Source organism: Anastrepha ludens, chromosome 6 (assembly GCF_028408465.1).
Source record: "Anastrepha ludens isolate Willacy chromosome 6, idAnaLude1.1, whole genome shotgun sequence".
In the NCBI taxonomy this organism is placed as follows: domain Eukaryota; kingdom Metazoa; phylum Arthropoda; class Insecta; order Diptera; family Tephritidae; genus Anastrepha; species Anastrepha ludens.
This window is the reverse complement of record NC_071502.1, coordinates 14,365,508-14,382,076: the sequence shown is the minus strand read 5'-3', so window position 1 is coordinate 14,382,076 and position 16,569 is coordinate 14,365,508. Positions and strand designations below refer to the sequence as shown.

The following is a 16,569-nucleotide window of genomic DNA, read 5'->3' as shown; positions in this document are numbered from 1 at the left end:
TATAGGCATTTTCTACATCTTTTTCTGCATATTTGAGTTATTTTGAATTATGTTTAATAATTGAATCATATTTTTAAATATTATGAATTGAGTAATTCAAGATTTTAAGAAGACAAATTTTATGTATTTTCAGTTTCCGAATGCAACCCTACTGCAATACACTGTTACCATACGCGAAATAAAAGAAAAATGACACTTAATATTTTTGACGTTTGCTCAGCCGGTGCAATTTGTAGTCTTGTGAGAGTTTTCGTTTTCTTCCAAGTGACAACTTTTAATTTCAGAACGTTTGAAAAGTGCGAAAATAAATCCGGTTGAATCCTAGTAATTACATTCTAAACAACTGAAGAAAAATGTCGGCTTTCCCGGGTGCATTCGCCTTCGACGAATATGGTCGTCCTTTCATAATTTTACGCGAACAGGATCGCGAGAAACGCATCACGGGTACCGATGCCATCAAGGTTGGAAACCATATCTTTTGTATTTAAAGAAAATGTTTGTGAAAGGATACGAAATACATCTACTTAGCGAGAGTGCTTACACCCGGTTTTTATGACTAATGTAGAGAATTATTTCCTTACTACCGAAATTTCGAGACGACCACAGCTGCGTTTGCAATCGATTTTTTTTCAATGAATTTATATAAAATATATAAAAATAAGTGTCTGAAAAGATTGAAGAAAGCTTAAAATTTATGTTTTGAATATAAGCTTTATTGTTTCATGATGAAAAACTTTAAAATTCAATGAATTTGGTTCCTGATGCTACCACATGACGTCACAGAATGTTGGTGGGCATATTTGAGGTTATAGACGCGCAGCGTTTAGTGTTGTGACTCACCGGTAAAATAGTGAAGTTATTGAGCGTGGAATGAAGAATTAATTTTTCACTAGCATTTTCATTTTGTCTGCATATCCCTAACAGTCTTCATGACGTTAATAACTATCTATATTACAGAGCCACATCTTGGCCGCTCGCCAAATCGCCTCCACCCTGAAAACGTCGCTCGGTCCAAAAGGTTTAGATAAAATTATGGTAAGCGCTGATGGTGATGTGACCGTTACAAACGATGGTGCGACTATAATGAAATTAATGGAAGTCGATCACGAGATTGGCAAGCTGATGGTTCAGCTGTCACAATCACAGGATGACGAAATTGGTGATGGCACAACTGGCGTTGTTGTTTTGGCAGGCGCCTTGCTCGAACAGGCAGAAAGTCTCATCGACCGTGGCATTCACCCCATTCGTATTGCCGACGGTTTCGAATTGGCTGCTCAATGCGCTGTGAAGCAGTTGGAGGCTATTGCAGAGCCCTTCCCTATCGATCCACAAAACAAGGAACCACTGGTACAGATTGCCATGACAACACTTGGCAGCAAGATCGTCAATAAATGTCATCTGCAAATGGCAACCATGGCCGTCGATGCTGTGCTGAACGTAGCTGATATTGAGAAAAAGGATGTCAACTTTGAGCTAATCAAAACCGTGACTAAGGTTGGTGGTCGCATGGAGGATTCAATGTTAGTCAAAGGTGTAGTGGTTGATAAGACAATGAGTCATGCACAAATGCCTAAAGTCTTGAAGGATGTAAAACTTGCTATCCTCACCTGCCCATTCGAACCACCAAAGCCCAAGACAAAGAATAAGTTGGACATCACATCGGCGGAAGACTACCGTGCACTGCGTGAATACGAACAAGAGAAATTCGTGCAGATGGTAAAGCAAGTGAAAGACGCTGGTGCCACTTTGGCTATTTGCCAATGGGGATTCGATGACGAAGCTAACCATTTGCTGTTGCAACACGAATTGCCTGCTGTACGCTGGGTGGGTGGCCCCGAGATTGAGTTGATTGCTATTGCTACAGGTGGCCGAATTGTACCGCGCTTCGAGGAGTTAACACCCGAAAAATTGGGCACCGCTGGATTGGTGCGTGAGCTATGTAAGTAAAAATGGATTTTTTTTACCGTGGGCTAGAAATAACAAATCGATATTTGCAGCTTTTGGTACTTCTAAGGAGAAAATGTTGGTCATTGAGGAGTGTAAGAATTCCAAAGCAGTAACTATTTTCCTTCGTGGTGGTAACGCAATGATTATTGCCGAGGCCAAGCGTTCTATTTACGATGCGTTGTGTGTAGTCCGGTCTTTGATTAAGGTACCTACGATTTGAATATTTCTAAATAAAAAATTTCACTAAAGTATATATTCTTTTGTAGGATAATCGCATTGTATATGGTGGAGGTGCTGCTGAAATCAGTTGCTCTCTCGCTGTTGCCAAAGAAGCCGATCAATTGTCTACTTTAGAGCAATACGCTTTCCGTGCATTCTCAGTGGCTCTTGAGAATATTCCGCTGGCTTTAGCTGAAAATAGTGGTTTGCATCCTATCGAAACACTGTCGGAGTTAAAGGCACGTCAAGTAGGTGAGAAGTGTCCTAGCTTGGGAGTTGATTGCATGCTCTCCGGTGATTCGGACATGAAAAATCATAATGTTGTCGAATCGCTGCATTCCAAGAAACAACAGATTCTCTTGGCCACACAACTGGTGAAAATGATACTGAAAATTGATGATGTACGCTCCAAGGATTCACAATAAGTGTGCAAATAAATACGAACAGCATTAATACATAAATATCTACACACAAACTCATCACCTCCATGTCTTATTTTTGTCATCGTCCTTACATCTGCTTCACTTTTATAAAAAATAATATTCTGATTATATGTTTTAAAAGGCTACGTGCGCACGTAAAGCAATGCCACCTAATACTTTATAACTCGTTTGCTTAATAAAGTACTAAAGAAATGAACAAAATACAATTTTACATATTTATTGGATAAGACTGAAATATACAACGGAAAATTTAAAACTTAAATCGATGCCGGAGGGAAATTTCGCTCCTGCTGATTTGAACTATAAGTCTATAGAATTGCACTTTGCCCCGATTGATCTACTTTCATTTACACTTTCTTGCCGTTGATGCGCTTAAGTTGTTTTCGGTTGATTTGGTCGAAGAACAGCAAACCCGCCGCACGTTCTACTGTCTCTGGTGGCACTTGGAACACCTGCAGCGGCGTGTCATCACTGATAACTTGATTGGGCATCACATACGCCTCCATATCGAATTGCTGGTCCGCAGTTTCACCCACAATGACTTTGTAAAAGTGTGTCGGTACCGCTACAGTGTTGGCGCCAATTACTTCATATCTTACATACATCTTGCCATTGGCCTCCTTTTGTGGCAGATACAGTGGCCCAGTGCAAACATAAACATTTGGATATGTCTGTGTTAGTTTACGCACGTACATCTCCAAGCGATTCCATGAGTCGCGATTGAAACCCTGTCCCACTTGCGGCGCCATATTCGTTAAGAAGAATGTATCTTCGCAGTGTTTCTGATGGCGCCGATGATTACCAGCCGCAGCCATGTGACCGCGATCATAGCCAGAACGACGATAGTCGGTATTCTGGGCACGGAAGTAGGGATGTATGCTTTCATCGGCGCGGAAATCGCACTTCGAACGATCGACAGCATCGTTGCGTGCCACCGACTCAGGGGTAAGATGTTCAAAAACCCAATGTGGCACGCGGTTGCGGCGATCGTAGGAGAGCACAAAATCAGAGTAAGAACGCACATGATCAAGACCGGGAAAACCGTATTTCATGATTTGTGAAATGCGCCTTGGTGTGGCAGTGAGGTTCACTTCCTCGGCAGGTACTGGGACTGCAGCGGATACGGTGCCGAAAATGGGTAGCGCAGGCTGGCGCTTCAGCTGTCCAATAAACAAGAAGAGATGTAATACAAATGTTTGGAATATCAGCTTCACTTACCTCATCCAGTCTACGATTTGCGCGTGTTATTAAATCGTCTTCTGGTTCTGGCAGCCGGTGATGTTCTACGTATTTGCCGGTATAGTAGGCGCTCGTGGCTATTGTCGCGCAGACTATCACATTTTTAAGCAGCCTTTTATTCATTGTGTATGTTATTTAAGTGAGAACGTTTATAGTTCTTCATTAAGGCTTACACTAATTTCAGTCCACTTGGCCATTGAATCAGCTGATTTATGTTACCCAATCTCAAACAGCTGTGCGCGCACAGTGTCACAAATAGTCTATTAAAGTAAGAGTAAATTGCAGGCGCGTCATTATTATTTCGAGAATCTCTGTTAATTATAAAAACAATTTACAAAATAATGTAAATGAATAAACTGCATTTACGCGTTACAACACTAATTATATTTCAATTACTTCGATATTTATCGATAACCAAAGATTGCATTGACACAGCTAAGTGCGCATTGTCTCTCAAACTGTTCTTTTCACAGATAACTCGTTGCTGTTGTAGCAGTTTACTAAACCCGGCCAATGCGGTGTAATCATCGATCGACTTCTTTTTATAGCTTAAGCAGACAATAGTTTTAATCGGCATTAACGAAATAATGCGGAATCATCTCAGGAATGAAGTGCAACTAATATGGACTGCCAAAAAACGTAATTTTCATAATTTAAATGAATTACAGGAATTTTTGAATACAACATTGCGGAAAAAAGACAGTTAAAAAATATTGTAAATGAAAAATAATGAAACTTTTAAAGAGAAGCAGAAGAAAGACTGGATGCAATGCTCGTTGGCCTTCAAAAATGCTAGTTTGTTTGAAAATGACATTCCTTGTTTTGATATTTCGAAGCAGTTTGAGAAGTTGTAATATAAGATTTTTTTAAATAAATAATTGTTTCCTAATATCAAGGCAGCTAATACCCGTATTTGTTGCCTGTGATCAATTTCTTACTGACAAAACTATCTAAGGAGCAAATCAGCTGTTCACTAATCTGCGTAACAACCGTCTGTCACACTACAATTTTAATCCGAATTAAATGCGCTGGTAATCCACATTAACAACGCCGTCTGTCTGGGCCATAACTCATTTAACGATAGGCCCAAAAAACGTGCTGTTTCGACAGGTTGTGTTCCAAGGGAGAGGGGTATTAAGTTAGTAGGTTTGATGGGTCATGTGAATAGGGTGTTAGTGTCGTGCGGTGTACCTTCGCATGTTGGACATATGTTGGGTATGTCAGGGTCGATTCTCCATAAACAGAAGTTTAATCTGCTGCAATATGCAGAACGGAATTGAGCCAAAGTTACTCGTGTCTCACGAAGCAGCTGAAGGTCTTCGTCTGCAATGGGGGATGGTTGGACTCCGATAGTGGCATTCGGGGTTCGGAAGCTTAGGAACGTGAAAAGGGTCTCTCGATGAATGTCGTTTAATGTCTGCCTACATACTGTCAGGTCCAGTAGTTGTAGTTGTGTTTTGTCCTGGACCTCGTCAGTGTAGTTGAAGAGCTGCCTCCTGAGCTGCCTCTAGAATGTTTGCAGGGGTGATACCTCCGGCTGCTTCGTTGCGTACCGACCATTTTACTGTGCTTCTTGGCCAGGAGTATGGAATCCGCATTGTGAAGGTGTTGTAGGCAAAACATCAAGCGGCATCCGTGGTTGTCCTGGTGTAGTATTATGAATGGTATGGAGCTTTGTCCGCTGCGATTCACGAGTATCAGGCGACCAGAAAGGCGTAGCGTAACATTTCGTTTCCTTTAAACCAAGTGCTGCCGACTAACGATTTGAGGATCTTGTTGCGGTTTTGGACTTTAGTGGCAATTGCGTTTGTATGAGCCGAGAGCGAGAGCAAACTGTCGAAGGAGCCATCCAAAATTTTGGGGGTGCTAACGGTCGGTATTGGTGTGTCACATGGTGAAAAGAATTGAGAAGGTGTGGTAATAACAGACCTGCTTTTAGCGGCACATCGGCTTATTCGGTAGGCTGTACGAGGAACTCCCTTTGACCTAACAGGTCCGTTGTGATACTTCTGTGCGACATGCGAACCTCATTTATTTTTCTTCGTGGAACCATTTTGTGGCTCTTATGAGGCGCAGGATTGGTCCCATCCCCACGTCAGATAGTTCCGTAAGAGAAAAAATATTTACCTAAGTAGAAAAGTTGCTCTGATTTTAGCTAAGGCTGGACAATTGCAAAGGAAGTGATCAACTGTTTCTTCCTGTTCCTCATCACTACAACTTCTACAATATTCATGAGAACACTCATAGTCTCATGGAATGCCTGCCAAATAACCAATGATCGGTTCGACCCACAATCTTCGAGATATCCTCTCTTGAGATGCTAAGCAGTTAGTTTGTCTTTTTCTTATTTATTTGCGGCCATAGTAACCTAGTTGTATCTTCATCTCTCCATGCTCTATTGGCCTCTTGCATAATGTTGTTTTTGGTTATTAGTTTGCTCGTGTTCATAAGTATCCCAATGACACTTCTATCACTGAGCAGTTAAAGAGTAGGAACTTTCCTGGCTAGCTCATCGGCTTTACAATTTCCTTCAATATCTATGTGCCCAGGAACCCGAATAAGACTGATTTTGACACGTTGAAAGGGGTAACACTGCAACTGTCTGCTGAGGTTAAATATTGAGGAGTAACCCTAGATAGTAAGCTTACCTGGAAGAAGCACGTCGAGCAGTAGGTCTCTCGAACACTAAAAGTCTTCTGGCAGTATACCATAAGGGAACCTTTGGCAAGACATGGGGTCTAAGACCGGCGATAGTACACTGATTATTACACACGCCTCTGTAGTATGGTGGAAACCCACAATGGTTAATTCCAGAGTAAAACCCCTAAACAGGCTACAGAGAAGTGTGTGCTTGGGTATAACGCCCTTATCATACCCTTAATGCCATTCTGAACTTGCAACCTCTAGATCTTCAAATTCGAAAGGAAGCAATGAAGGCGGCGTACAGGCTCAAGTTAAACGGAGTCTGGGGAAATGAAGTAAGCACTGACCACTGTCAGATATACCACCAGTTGTCGGAGCGGTGCTGTTTTCGATGCCAGTGGCCAATCGGGTGCCTGTCGTTAGCTTCGGTAGGAAGTATGATGTTTTGATACCAGATAGAGATCAATGGTTAAGTCCAGAGAACCTATTAACGGGATATCAGCACACTTTCTACACCGACGGATCCAAAGCCAGTGATGGAAGCGGACGAAGACACTAAGTACTTTTATGCCACAGGACAGATGGTCTCGGTATTCCTTATGGAAGTCTATGCTATCTTGAATGTGACGTACTGGCTAATTGAGAAAAAGTGGCGGGCAACAGTATTGGAATTTGTAGTGACAGTCAAGCAGCACTGAAAGTCCTTGCTAACCCTTCCTGCTCTTCGAAGTTAGTAGGTGAATGTAAGACAAAACTGAACTGTGTTGCAAATCACAACAAAGTTAGTCTTATTTGGGTGTCTGGACATTGAGGTATTACAGAGTACGAATTAGCTGATAACTTCGCTAATGAAGGCTCTACAAGTATGCCACTAGACCCTGAACCCTTTCTAGGTATCAATTCTGCATTGATTCAACTATAGATTGACGACTTCATGAGGTCTACCCATAGAGGACGTTGGTGCTTTGTGAAAGAACCAAAGAGGAAAATAGCAACCTTTCTCCTAAAACTCAGCAGAAAGGACCTGAGAGTACTCGTGGGTGTAATCACAGTGCATAATGTCTGTGGTCAGCATATGGCTGCCATGGGGGTCGTCGACAGCCCGATATGCCTATCCTGTCTTGAGGATGACGACACTGCAGACCATTTTCTCTGTACCTGTCCGGCGTTTTCCAGAATCAGACATAGGATAGTGGGTTGCGATATACTGAGTATGGATAAAGTTCATACTCTTCCTCTTCCGGATCTCTTAAAATTCATCAATGAATCCCAAGAGACTAATTATCCGTCTTGTCACCCACTTTTTATCTTTCCTATCTCTATTTATTCTACTGAAATCTCTCCGGGTGTAGTACAATGGTCTACTGACTGAGTGCTTGGACTTGTCCAACCCCTCACAAATCCAATCTAATCTTATCTCTAATGTAATGGAATATAAAGTATTGAACTTTTTTGGCCAAAAACAGTACCAAAATCATGACTTAACCACCGAATTTACCGATCTTGAGCTAATGCGGCTTTTACCTATTCCCAAAACTGAGAACCCTCATGAAAGGCCCTAGTTTTGCCTTATTGGGGCCATACCAAGAGAATATATTAGCAGTGCTTCGAGTATTGATAAAAGTGATGGCACAATTGAAGCAGTTTCGTAGCTTCGCATACACCTCGTATGTAAGATCTGCTTTTTGAACAATACTCACAGACTGGTTGCTATGCGCATTGAACACTTAATGTGGCATAAGACTTTTTTCAAATCAGCATGTAAATTAATTATTTTTTATTTCACGTTAAATAAATATAAAACTACATTGGAAGCGACACATTAATGCTTATTACTATTATTACATTTTAGTTCTAGCAGGTTTCCTAAAGTTAGATCTACTTGGAGCAGTAAATTTGCAACATACATACGAATATGTATGTATGTATGTGTGTATAAATTAGTTGTGGATTTATTAATTTAATTTTTCAATAAATGCAATCACCTGCCTTTCTAAATCTGCAAATCTCTTAGAAAATCACATTTTTTTCTAAATTATTTCTTATGAATTTTTGATCTCTAATTTTTGGATGCAAAATACCTACAAATGTTACATCACGCGACAAAATGGTGACACATCAACAGTTTTGAATATTTTTAATATTTTTCTTTGTTGCTTTAGTTTTTTTGAATGTTCATTGCTTTGTATAAAAGTATGGCTTATTGCCTTACAAAAACCATATAAATACAATTTTAAAATAATATATAAAAATTAGAAAATCTCATCAAACTTTTCATTTGGATTCCACAGTTTTTAATTAAAGTTTCTAGAAAGCGTTTTGGTGTGCAGTTTTAGAGCTAATTGAATTTTAGGGCCATAAAGTGTAAGCTGAATGAGAGAGGAAGTGAAAAATCACACAGATTTTTTATAATTTTTTTTTCTTTCAGAAAAAAGCAGATATCAACGTTCAAAATGTGGTTGTGCTACCATTTTGTCTCGGTGGTGTCTAACTGCCTCAACTACAAGTCACTATTTGTGGGGATGTGTATTCTATGTAGACAAGTTGGCGCGCCGCTAGCACGACTCCTTGTTGCAGTCAACAAAGTTGCTGAACTCTGTGGAATTTGGCGGACCCTCACTGTACAGGTATGTAACTGGCCAGAGGCGCGCAGCAGCAAAATCGCTCAATGATTGCAAGCCACCAGGACGTGGCGGTCGTTGATATTCCTTATTCGAACTGCTATTATCGCTGGCATGTTTCTTCTTGTCGCTTTTGAGAGTCGAAAATTTAATGCTGGAATGTGTTTGTGCGATGGACGTCGTCGTTGTTTTATTGCCAGGATAATAACGATCGCTACATTTACGCCACTGATCGGCTTCATCGCCCACAAAGCACCTGAATGAAGGGGGAAAACCGGCCGCATAGTAATTGTTTGTTAGCAAAGTTAAATTTATCAGCCGTGTTGCAGTAACTTACCATGGATAATCGAACCCCTGCGAGTAGCCACAGGGGTGCTCAGCCTTGCAGCAATAATCCCACGAGCCAATTTCGCCGCCATCGATCTCACACGAATAGAAGCCAGTTACGATATTTTTTTCACATGGACTGCTCGTGCGACACGCCTTGCCGGCGACGGTATAATGGCGCCAAGCGACATCTCCTAAAGTTTTCAGGTTGAAGAATTTTTTTGAGTATAAATTTTGTATACGAAATGCTTTTTTGTTAAATGGACCAAGACCAGGTAATAGCAAAATTATTTATACTCGGAGATTGGTACTAAATGGTTAGGTTATCGGTTACAGGGTACAAACAGGCAAACAGACACTTGGGAGTTATAAAGTAAGTTAAGTAAGATACGGGGCATTACGAGCACAAGTATACAACAACAATTAGGCCAGTAAGTAGAGTTTTAACTTATTTACAAAACAGGTTAATAGCTTAATTCAGTAGGTTTTCTTTGTTTTTGTATTTTACAAGGAGTCATAGTTTTTTAGTAAAGTATGAGTAGTAATTACAGTTACATGCTAGACTTAAGTATTCACTATTTTGAGTTAGCTTTACACCACCGAAATTAAACCACTTCTTTGGAAATCGCTAGACTATGCGCGCTTAGCTTTATATTTTTTTTCTTTAGATATAATCGATTTTTTTCCATTATCTATTCATTGCAACTGCAACCAGTTGTTATTTACACTAGTATTGAGGTGCAACAGGTTAGAAGTTTCAGTTTACCCGGTTCACGGAATATATCCATGCGGCGATCGTTGTTTACACGGGATCCGCCTATCGTGTTCACTTTGTCGCGGCAGGTCCAATCAAAGGGGTTCCAAGCGAAGAGCCAGTAGTCGCGGTCATCGGTGTGCGTGTAGTGGACATTTATTTTGAGCTCAGTCTGATCGAGATCCGAAAGCTCGCAATTGTAGGAAGTGGCGCGAGAACTGTGCGTGGTGGCAGGAGAGAAAATGATAGTTTTTAAAATGCTACACATTTTCTAAAATAAATATAATTATAGGTGCGTGGAAAAAACAGTAATAAATGTAATAAACTTGTCTAATGAAATTCCAGTGAAATTCATGATCTAGATAATGTGACGGCTAGAAACGACACTAAATTGTAACCTTACATTATTTTTTTTTCGTATTCAATTTACTGTCAAGGAAAAAAAAAAATATTATTAAAAAAATAATTCGAATATAATTTCTGACGAAGTTTAAGAGCCAAAGAATACCGTCTTTTTTCGAATATAAGCCCTACCGTGATTTTCGGAACTTTTCGTAAAATAAATAAGCTCCCCAAGGAGCTCAAACAACACTTTACCACAAGGCTTCTTCGTCAATTTACGTTCTCTCTACCGGGTACGGGTGTTACCTGTCTTTTGGCGATTCGTCCAGATGGCAAGAAAGTATCGCCATATTCTAATCACTAAAAAAGACTCACGACAGTCGGTTCTACGTAACCGGAACGACCCGGATTTATATCCGGCAAAGGACTGTCACTTCAGCAGCATTCCTCGTATATGCACGGGGAATGTTTGTGCTGCTACAACAACAACAACAACCAGATTCAACGTGTTTCTGGAATTTATGACATTGAAAGTGAAAAAGCCTGGTGCACCCCAAAAGTTATAAGAAAGTGGGTTAATTTTATGCTGTCACCACTGTTGAGGGGTCAGAATAGAGTTTTACTAGTTTGGGATTCAGTCAGTGCTCACCGCGCTAAATACATACATGAGAGGAAGATTGATCAAATAATGATTCCGGCAGGAATGGCAGGTTACCTCCAGACACTTGACATTGCAATAAACAAGCCATTAAAGGCTCATTTGCGGATGGAAATCAATGAATATATTGAATCTATATGAAATCATCGGGGTAATTTTCTGTAAAACCAGGCCCACAAGAAGTTGTGAATTGGGTAAAAAATTCGTGGGACAAAATAACTGTTAGTGATGTTTTCAATTCACTACTCACAGGCTACAAGAAGTATTCATTTAACGGTGGCTATATCGCAAGACATGAGAGATTCGTATCAATGATTCAACAGGAAATGGATTTGGAAGAAAATCCGAATATAATTCAGAATTTTATCTACGACGATGTTCCAGAAGAAGATGACCTGAATAGTATAAATTTAAATTTCTGTATTCTGTGTAAAATAAATATTAAATAAAAATATATGAATATACTATAGTTTTTGCCCTCCCCCGAAACTAAGCCCTAGCGCGTATTTTGGACACAAAAAAAAATAAGATAGTGTCTTATTTTCGGAAAAAGACGGTAGCTTAAGTATAGCACTCTCCATTTGGCTTCTCAGAGCAAGCACCACATTGATGATTTTTTTTTAACGTCTTACAAAAGCCACCGTTTGGACAAATAACCATCAAGGGACACCACAAACTTCCGATTAAATGTTGGCGTCAGGATATCTTAACTTCTGGGAATCATACGAAGTATTATCAGTACCTGCCTTAGGTTTTTTTTATTCCGAAATAGACACGATAAAAGCAGCTTAACTTGCAGGCTTGTAAGACTGATTTATGTATTTTGATTCCTGCATTATTGCCTCTGAAGAAATGTCTTTCAGCTCCATTCAGTTATTTGTGCATTGTGCGACTTCTTGAGTCAGGCTCTTCAACCAAAAGTAACTAAGACTTATACATTTGAATATTTTGGTTTTTCCCTTCAAGGCTCACTATACCGGCAGGCGTGGCAAAGAAGTGAGAACCAAAATGCTCAATATTAGACCCGCGAGAGCAGGGCAGCTAAGGAGAAGGTGCTCAGATGATTCCAGATAGCTGACGCAAAAGGGAACTCGAGATAATTCCAAGTCCTACAGCATGCATACCTCGCGGATAGTGTCGGGAGAGAACACCCACGAAATTCGAGAGCTCAGATTTTGTTAACCTTAGAAGATCCCTCGAACGCCTCCGATCTGCACGTGGCCAGGAGGATTTTGCGATCTTACAAGTTTGTGTGCATGCCCAGTGCTCGCAGCTCTCCTCACAGGTCCATTGTCTGGCCAGCTCATCCGCCTCACAGTTCCCCACAATGTCGCTGTGACCAGAAACCGACAGCCAGAAGATTCGCTACTCGACTCTCACTCCTGCTCTCAGAGAGCACTGCCCAACAAACCGGCATGCATGAGCAATGGAGCAACATTTCTCGTTCTCTACGTACCGCCGCCGAAGAAGAAATCGGATTCCGGCGAGCCCGAAAAAACAATTGGTACGACGAGGAATGTCATGCTGCCGCAGAAAGAAAGGATGCCGCCTATAGAGCCACGCTGCGATCGGGCGCAACGCGAGCCATGTGGGATCGCTACAGAGAGCTGAAAAAGGAAGAGAGACGTATTATCCGAAAGAAGAAACGAGAGGCCGAAATACGTGAGTGCGAAGAGCTTGAGATGCTGGCCAACAGGAACAACGCCCGAAAATTCTACCAGAAAGTTCGGCGGCTTACAGAAGGTTTCAAGACCGGGGCGTGTTCCTGTAAGAACAAAGACGGCGAACTGGTGACTGACGTACAGAGCAATCTTAAATTATGGAGGGAACACTTCTCGAACCTATTAAACAGTGACAGCTGTGCATGTCACCGAGAAAGTGAAGATCCCGATACCCCAATCGTTGACGACGGAATTGTCGTTCCGCTACCCGATCATGACGAGGGGAGAATAGCGATAACGCGGCTAAAGAACAACAAAGCCGCGGGCGCCGACGGACTGCCGGCTGAGCTATTCAAATATGGCGGCGAGGAGCTGGTAAGGTGCATGCATCAGCTCCTACGCAAAGTATGGTCGGATGAAAGCATGCCTGCCGATTGGAATTTAAGTGTGCTCTGCCCAATCTATAAGAAGGGCGATCCTGCAATTTGTGCCAATTACCGCGGGATTAGTCTTCTAAATATCGCCTATAAGGTTCTAGCGAGCGTATTGTGTGAAAGGCTGAAGCCCACCGTCAACCAACTGATTGGACCTTATCAGTGTGGCTTCAGACCTGGAAAGTCCACCATCGACCAAATATTCTCAATACGCCAAATCTTGGAAAATACCCATGAAAGGAGAATCGACACACACCATCTTTTCGTCGACTTCAAAGCTGCATTCGACAGTACGGAAAGGAGTTACCTGTACGCCGCGATGTCTGAATTTGGTATCCCCGCAAAACTAATACGGCTATGTAAGATGACGTTGCTCAACACCAGCAGCTCCGTCAGAATTGGAAAGGACCTCTCCGAGCCGTTTGATACCAAACGAGGTTTCAGACAGGGTGGCTCGCTGTCGTGTGACTTCTTTAACCTGATGTTGGAGAGCATCGTACGAGTCGCAGAACTTAATCGCTCAGGCACAATATTTTATAAGAGCGTACAATTGTTGGCGTATGCCGATGATATTGACATCATTGGCCTTAACAACCGCGCTGTTAGTTCTGCCTTCTCCAAACTGGATAAAGAGGCAAAGCGAATGGGTCTGGTGGTGAACGAGGACAAAACGAAGTACCTCCTGTCTTCAAACAAACAGTCGGCGCACTCGCGTATCGGAACCCACGTCACTGTAGACAGTTATAATTTCGAGGTTGTAAAAGACTTCGCCTATTTAGGAATCAGCATTAACACCGATAACAATGTCAGCCTTGAAATCCAACGTAGAATCTCTCTTGCCAACAAGTGCTACTTTGGACTAAGTAGGCAACTGAGCAGTAAAGTCCTCTCTCGACGAACAAAACTAACACTCTACAAGACTCTCATCATGCCCGTCCTACCGTATGGCGCAGAAGCTTGGACGATGACAACATCCGATGAAGCGACACTTGGAGTATTCGAGAGAAAGATTCTGCGTAAGATTTTTGGACCTTTGCACGTTGGCAACGGCGAATATCGCAGACAATGGAACGATGAGCTGTATGAGCTTTACGACGACATAGACATAGCGCAGCGAATAAAGATCCAGCGGCTACGTTGGCTGGGTCATGTCGTCCGAATGGATACAAACGCTCCGGCTTTGAAAGTATTCGATGCGGTACCAGCTGGTGGTAGCAGAGGAAGAGGGCGACCTCCTCTGCGTTGGAAAGATCAGGTGGAGAAGGACTTGGCTTCACTTGGTGTGTCCAACTGGCGCCGGTTAGCACGAGAAAGAAACGACTGGCGCGCTTTATTAAACTCGACCAAAATCGCGTAAGCGGTTATAGCGCCAATTAAGAAGGAGGAGTGATAGGCGAATGGAGGTCCAGTAAAATCTTGAAAAAGGCAAACAGAGGCACTCCACAGGGAGAAGTGCTTTTCTCTCTTCTATGAAACCTAGTAATAAATCGGATTCCCATGAAAATCGGGAATAGCGGAAGGAAACTTACGGCATATGCTGACGATTTGGCTGTTATCATCTCAATTAGGTGTCCACAAGCGATGAGTGAAATACTCACAAGGACGCTTAGAGAGATCTACAAGTGGACGGAAGTGGTCGGACGGACCAGACAAGACGGACTTAGTACTTTTTACAAGGAAGTACAGGATTCCAAGCTGGTTACCTCCGAGGCTGGGAGTAGTTGACTTGACATCAAAAACATCGAAATTGTCGTGGATAGCAAACTGTCATAAAGATTATAGGTGAACGAAAGAACGAAGAATGCCTCTAATGCCTTATGCGGGTGCAGAAGAATACTCAGTAAGACTTGGTGCTTATCTCCTCGACTCACACATTAGATAATGCTCTAAGTTTCGCTAGTAAGGTGGACGACGTGCGTTAAGATACTTCCATTAAAAGATTGGAAAACGTACAAAGGACTTCAGGAACATATGTTACCGGCACTATGAACACAATTCCAACAGCGGCAATAGAAATAATTCTCAACAGGCATCCAATTATACTAGTAGTAAGAAACTCAGCCCAAAGATCTGCTCTAAAACTGAAGATGTCAGGACAATTCTCACAGAGGCTTTCGGGTCACAGCAACATTCGGTATTCACAAGAAGGTCACACTACGTAATTTCACTAGTTAAATTTGGTAAAAAGCCAAGGCCATTATAGAGCAAAATTGATGGCAGAAAGGTCTCGAATTATGGCTCCTTGCACTAACTCGGAATGTGCTCAACAATGCAAACAGAATATGGATGAACTCGACGGAAATGGGCAGGCCACTTTTCACTGGATACCAAGAAACAAAGGAATAGAATCAAATGAGAGAGCCGACGAGCTCGCTAAGGTAGGTATTCGCTTGCCGCTATTCCCATCACTCTCCTTTCTGAAAACAGAACTAAATGAGGAACTAGCTTTGGAAACGCAATCGATATGGTAACGCTCAACCTCGTGCAAAACTGCCAAGCAAAATCTGTATAAAACTTTGGGTATTTGATTTTTGACAATTTTTGTTTTTTTTTTGTTTTTGATGCGATATTGCGAATACTGTAAATATTTATTTGACGCTTACACCCTTTATTGGGTATTTGGCCGAGCTTCTGCGCCATATTGTGATGTGCGTCCCATGGAAGGACCTACAGTTTTAGGCCGACTTCGAATGGCAGATGGATTTTATAAGGAGGTTTTTCATGGCAGTAATACACTGGCGGTTTGCCATCGTCTGGCGAGGGATGATCGCTGTTAGATAAAACCTGTTCTAGTATCCCTATTATTTGATGCTTCATGCACGGAGATTCGAAACCATGCATTGCCGAATGATGGACACGCACCAACCCACTCGGCTACCGCAGGCCACAAGTGTGCGGCGGAGCACAAATGTATTCATTTATTTATTTATCCTTTCTTTTAAATAGGGAAAGAGCTCCAAAACTTCATAAGGTGTAGCAGAGCTAAAACCTGTGCTGTAATATGCAAATCGTGAGCTCACTGAAGCTCTCATATTTTGATGAAATTAAGTTAACTTTGTGAAATTAAATAATGGATTTTGAGAATTAAATAAAGGTCTTACCCATAGCTAAAAGAGTAACACTTGAACGATGTGGTTTCCCGAAAGCGTATACACTCCTTTTTGCAAGCCAGCTCAGACGGCACAGAGATCACTTTCTTAATAGCTGTTGAGAGTAGTTTCGCCGGCGAACCATATCCCAAGTAACAAACTGCTGTAATTGCATAAAGAAATCCAAATGTC

The 16,569-nt window shown here is 41.7% G+C and overlaps 3 protein-coding genes across 6 annotated transcripts in view; 1 reads left to right on the top strand and 2 right to left on the bottom strand.

Moving 5' to 3' along the window:
• The first annotated feature begins 201 nt into the window (after positions 1-201).
• On the top strand, positions 202-2,691 carry LOC128868512 (T-complex protein 1 subunit epsilon). The gene is made up of 4 exons (XM_054110687.1): positions 202-461; positions 958-1,939; positions 1,998-2,152; positions 2,214-2,691. The coding sequence occupies exons 1-4, from the start codon at positions 354-356 to the stop codon at positions 2,589-2,591; spliced, it is 1,623 nt and encodes a 540-aa protein (XP_053966662.1). The 5' UTR covers positions 202-353; the 3' UTR covers positions 2,592-2,691.
• A 119-nt stretch (positions 2,692-2,810) lies between these two features.
• On the bottom strand, positions 2,811-4,067 carry LOC128868513 (endonuclease G, mitochondrial). The gene is made up of 2 exons (XM_054110688.1): positions 3,828-4,067; positions 2,811-3,769 (listed from the first exon to the last, which is right to left on the bottom strand). The coding sequence occupies exons 1-2, from the start codon at positions 3,969-3,971 to the stop codon at positions 2,957-2,959; spliced, it is 957 nt and encodes a 318-aa protein (XP_053966663.1). The 5' UTR covers positions 3,972-4,067; the 3' UTR covers positions 2,811-2,956.
• A 4,192-nt stretch (positions 4,068-8,259) lies between these two features.
• Positions 8,260-16,569, bottom strand: part of LOC128867536 (uncharacterized) — a 79,169-nt gene continuing 70,859 nt past the window's right edge. For 2 of the 4 annotated variants that reach the window (XM_054108833.1, XM_054108834.1), the window contains exons 9-12: positions 16,390-16,540; positions 10,206-10,411; positions 9,450-9,633; positions 8,260-9,368 (exon numbers count right to left, since the gene is read on the bottom strand). In XM_054108833.1, coding sequence (XP_053964808.1) covers positions 9,047-9,368; positions 9,450-9,633; positions 10,206-10,411; positions 16,390-16,540 — 863 coding nt within the window. In that variant the 3' untranslated portion in view covers positions 8,260-9,046. The remainder of the gene's footprint in view (positions 9,369-9,449; positions 9,634-10,205; positions 10,412-16,389; positions 16,541-16,569) is intronic. The other 2 variants (XM_054108836.1, XM_054108837.1) reach the window with 1 other exon arrangement.

Coding starts and splice junctions, on each gene's coding strand:
- LOC128868512 (XM_054110687.1), top strand. CDS start 354: ATGTCGGCTTTCCCGGGTGCATTCGCCTTCGACGAATATGGTCGTCCT. Junction 1,940..1,997: donor TGGATTGGTGCGTGAGCTAT/GTAAGTAAAAAT, acceptor CGATATTTGCAG/CTTTTGGTACTTCTAAGGAG. Junction 2,153..2,213: donor TAGTCCGGTCTTTGATTAAG/GTACCTACGATT, acceptor ATTCTTTTGTAG/GATAATCGCATTGTATATGG.
- LOC128868513 (XM_054110688.1), bottom strand. CDS start 3,971: ATGAATAAAAGGCTGCTTAAAAATGTGATAGTCTGCGCGACAATAGCC. Junction 3,770..3,827: donor CAAATCGTAGACTGGATGAG/GTAAGTGAAGCT, acceptor TTTATTGGACAG/CTGAAGCGCCAGCCTGCGCT.